Source organism: Hibiscus syriacus, unplaced genomic scaffold, assembly GCF_006381635.1.
Source record: "Hibiscus syriacus cultivar Baekdansim isolate YM2019G1 unplaced genomic scaffold, ASM638163v2 tig00117021_pilon, whole genome shotgun sequence".
NCBI classification, from domain to species: Eukaryota; Viridiplantae; Streptophyta; class Magnoliopsida; order Malvales; family Malvaceae; genus Hibiscus; species Hibiscus syriacus.
The window spans coordinates 858,961-863,270 of NW_024063527.1; the positions used below are offsets into that span (position 1 = coordinate 858,961).

General features: G+C 34.1%; 1 protein-coding gene across 1 annotated transcript; it reads right to left on the bottom strand.

Moving 5' to 3' along the window:
- Positions 1 to 1,251: 1,251 nt before the first annotated feature.
- LOC120195913 lies at positions 1,252 to 1,983 on the bottom strand. Its single transcript, XM_039197846.1, has 2 exons — positions 1,954 to 1,983; positions 1,252 to 1,868 (listed from the first exon to the last, which is right to left on the bottom strand). The coding sequence occupies exons 1-2, from the start codon at positions 1,981 to 1,983 to the stop codon at positions 1,383 to 1,385; spliced, it is 516 nt and encodes a 171-aa protein (XP_039053777.1). The 3' UTR covers positions 1,252 to 1,382.
- Between the last annotated feature and the right edge of the window lie 2,327 nt (positions 1,984 to 4,310).

Sequence of the window (4,310 nt, forward strand, 5' to 3'; positions counted from 1 at the left end):
TTCTTATCAAATATGTAACCTTTTAGAGTGGACATTATAATTTCAGGTTGAACCAAAATATTACGTTCACCATAGTAAATCATGTATAAATTTTTATGTTAAAACATAAAAAGTTACCACCAATGATAAATTTTATTCAATCGTTGAACTCAATTTAATTGTAGGTCATAACTGAAATTATTATCAAATATCTAATTTTTTTATAGTGAAGAGGGTAACATTTTAAGTTGAACCAAAAATATTATGTTCACCACTAAATCTTGTGGACCGGGTGATTTTTCAGGTTAAAATGTTAAAAGTTACTATCAATTGTAAGTTTTATTCAATTGAAACTCATGTAATATTATAGGTTTAATTGGAAATTTTTACTAAATATATAAATTTAGAGTGGACAATAATATTTTGGGTTGGTTATTACGTTTTCCTTACTAAATTATGTAGATAGAATATTTTTTTACGTTAAAACGTACAAATTTATCAATAGTTGTAAATTTTATACAATTGAGGAACTCAGAACATTATAAATTTTAACTAAAATTCTGATCAAATATCTAACTTTTTAGAGAGAAAATAATAATATTTTAAGTTAAAATATAATTATTTATAATAAATCATGTAAATTGAATAATTTTCATATTAAAATGTCGTAAGTAATATGCTTTTTCCCATTATGTAATTTTTCAGAGTGAACAAGGTAACATTAAGTTCCAACCGAGTAATATTTTAAATTCTAATGATTACTTGTTGAACCAATCACGCCGTAAATTGACCTTAAATTACATGCTGCACAGCAGAACCTCCCGGTTAGGTTGTTGTTCCAACTCTATTTTTCTTCCTTATATATCAGACAATGGTGAACACATTTTCAGACATGTTTAAAAATTAATACAAAATTAGAACTTAATACATTCATCAAAACAATGCTTGCGATGCATCCATACCCCAAGTGAAAAAGGCTACCCTCATTTTCTTTAAGTAACTGTGCCTGACGGTTAAAAGCTACTTAAAAAACTGTGAGAAGACCGCTGCATCATGAACTACTGAAAATACAAACGAGCAAATGATGATAGTTAAAACATAGATATCCTAAGGGCAATTCTGTTACACCAAAAAGCTATGTTCTCTCGTTCAGTGACGGGAATGTTCCCGGATTAGTGTCTCGTTGGTGTAGGAAGCTACTATTTTAAAGTTATGTTAGCAAATTTATAACACGTAAGAACAATGACAACGGTAAACAGACAGACAGAAGACCTACATAGGATATACTTCCATACTCTGATGAAGTCATCTCAACTTTTTACCTTTTCTTGATCTTTCTACTTTTCTTATCTGATCTTAAATACTAACTTTTCCTCCGAGTCTTGCAACAAAAATGCTTTTCCCTACCCTTCCTCGTCATAATCTTCTTCGTCCTCGTCTAACCTTTTGCCAAGCTGAGCAATTTGAAGAGGATCAATGGCCACCTTGTCCATGTCTGAAAGAGACCAGCCTGGGTATTCTTCATGTTTGGTCTCAATTCTATGATCTGCTGAAGAAGGCTGAGCTGCTGCCTCCACTGCTGTTGTTGCTGGGTCAGCAGTAGCAGTAGTGGTAGCAGCACCTGCTGCATTCTTTCCATTCATGTTCTCATCTATCTCAGAATTCAGATCAAAATTCCAAACGGCTTGATTGGCATCTTCAGCAATTGTGTTCTCTTTGATCAGTTCCTTTGACTCGGAACCATTATCTATGACCATTCCGGGGGTTGAATGACTTTTGTCGTTTTGCTGAACTGAGTGGGGTTCCAGTTCTATTTCACGATGAGCATCCCTTTCCGCATTTCGGCCTTCTCTGCCACGTCCCCTACCTCGTCCCCTGCCTCTCCATCTCTGCATGACCCACATCATGCTGCATAGAGTACGTCTAAAAATGTCAGTTATTGGAAGTACCAAAATTCACGTAAACATATATAACCAGTTCATCTTTTGCAGATGTTTCTGGCATCTAAATCGCTCCAAGCCTCCAACTGTTTAATTTTTCGAAATACTGTGAGGGTATATCCAGACATTGGTATGAAGATATAACCCCTCAAAGACCCTCCAAATGCATGGACAAAGCTTATAAAGAATTGAATATATCAATGTCAGATAAAAAAATATAAAAAAAATTGAACATATCAGCGTCGGATATATACCCGTACCGACAATTGACCCAAGTCCGAGTAAGATAGTTTAGCATAACAAATTGGAGTTCACCAGATACCTCTGTCACTGAAGAAAAACATTCGCATTTATTCTTAAATTTGCACAAAAGTGCATCCTATGTTGTATGTTCTTAGGACGTGTCTATATTTATACACACAAAGATGTTAAATAGAAGCCATCTTACCATTTTGGTCCCCTTTGATTCTTCATCACTGTCATGGACTTCATCTCCAGCAGCTTTCCTGGCAGAATGATATGGAAACATATCATGGAATATCTTTGTATGAATTAAAAAGTACCAAACATGATGTAAAGCTCTCTCTAACCTTCTCCTTGAAACATTTTGATCATCAGCAGCAACGGCATCAGAATGACCATGACCATAATCAGGAACCCGGCTAACGATGTCCCTCGGAAAATCAGTTTAGTTCGACACTTTAGTTAGACCAACACACAACAGATCGACATCACTAGATATAAACACAAACAAGATTGGAAGTAACATAATGTGATACCATACCGATCAGAAGACTTGTTAATTGAAAAATGTAGCATGATCTGGAAAAGATGAATTCAAAATCACGATTCTCAATCTACAATAATCAGCATAGTTGATCAGTTCTAAATACTTTGTGACCAGAAAAGGAGGAAAATCTGGACCAGGTCCAACATAAAATTAGAACCTTTTACGAATCAAATTTGTTGGAATGTAGCTTTACAAATTTTGGAACACTAGTTTCAATCATCGGAATCAAAGAACACATTACAATAAACTTTCTACTATTCCATTCACCCTAAACATCCCAAAAGCTCTTCTGTGAATAGATAAACGGATGTTAGTTGATCACCATGGAATCTCAATACTTTTATATCATGTTACTTCTTTTTTTTTGCTAGGCATGTTACTTTTCATTAGTTTGCAGCGATGATGATGGTTGTAGTTTTCCACTATGGTACCCAGTCTCAATTTTTCTTCAAGTACTCATGTCCAACACCCATACATAACTCATATTCAAACATGAGCATGGTATATCATTCTCCAAGGACTCCCCGAATACAAGAATTTTTTGCGAAAAATTGAACACCTGTGTTAGACACATACTCATATCCAATACTCATACCCAAGTCTGAGTAACATAGATTTGCTATGTGTTTCTCCCTTCACTCTACATATGATATTGTGCCAATTCTCCTCTTTAACAAAGCAAATCATCTGGGATGGGGAACAAATAAAAAAAAAGATCGTACATTTTTTGTCCATTGAGTACTAATATGAGCACTTCTACATCCAATAAAAGGAAAAAGAATATCATTTCAGCCAATGTAGTTATCAAGTTTGTAATTTCTTAATAGACTAAAATACGTACAAGTTGTTACTGAAATTAACTTATAAGCTGTAATAAATTGTAGCAGTTACAGGATAAGTTGCTCCAACTCTTCATTTTCCCTAAAGCATCCATATTCGACAACCGTATTTGATACATGTTTTGACATGGGTATAAATGTGTAGCAAAACTGAAAGAAATTTTCTTTTTTGAGAATATCCTATTCAGAAATATACCCATACCCCACAATTACCCCCAAGTCTGAGTAACATAGATTACAGGCCAACAGAGGGTTCAATTCATGTTTAGCATAGAAAAATATTTGAATGTTGGTATTTTGGAGAACTGGAATATGGGTTGTCAATAAATACTTAAACACAATGGCCAAAGAATGCTATATGGATAAAAATTTATATAAATTCTCAAGTAGAAAATTAATATCACATGTTACAAAGAATAATGTTAATTCTTCACTCACAATTGTAATGAATTCATGGTCTTTGCACCTCTCTGAAGGGTAATCTCATATTTACGATCACAAAGGTCTTGTAGAAACAATTCCAAGGCTTTAGCTGTAGAGTGCAAGGTAAAAGAAAGAAGCATGAGCAAGAAATATACATGTGGGGGGCAATTATTTATGTAAAAGCATGAATGTTACTGCCACTCACAAACTAAAACAGGCACTGCTAATGCAATCTTCCCAACATCTTCATCAGCTTGCATAATTTTTTCAATGCGAGCCTGAAAAACAAATATCTCCAAAATTTAAGCACTAATCACGGCTGAAATAAATTTAAAAAAA

Excerpts from the sequence above, each read along its gene's own strand:
- LOC120195913 (XM_039197846.1), bottom strand. The coding sequence starts at position 1,983 with ATGCCAGAAACATCTGCAAAAGATGAACTG. Across the intron at positions 1,869-1,953 it reads CATCTGCAAAAGATGAACTG|AGATGGAGAGGCAGGGGACG; the intron begins GTTATATATGTT and ends TGGGTCATGCAG.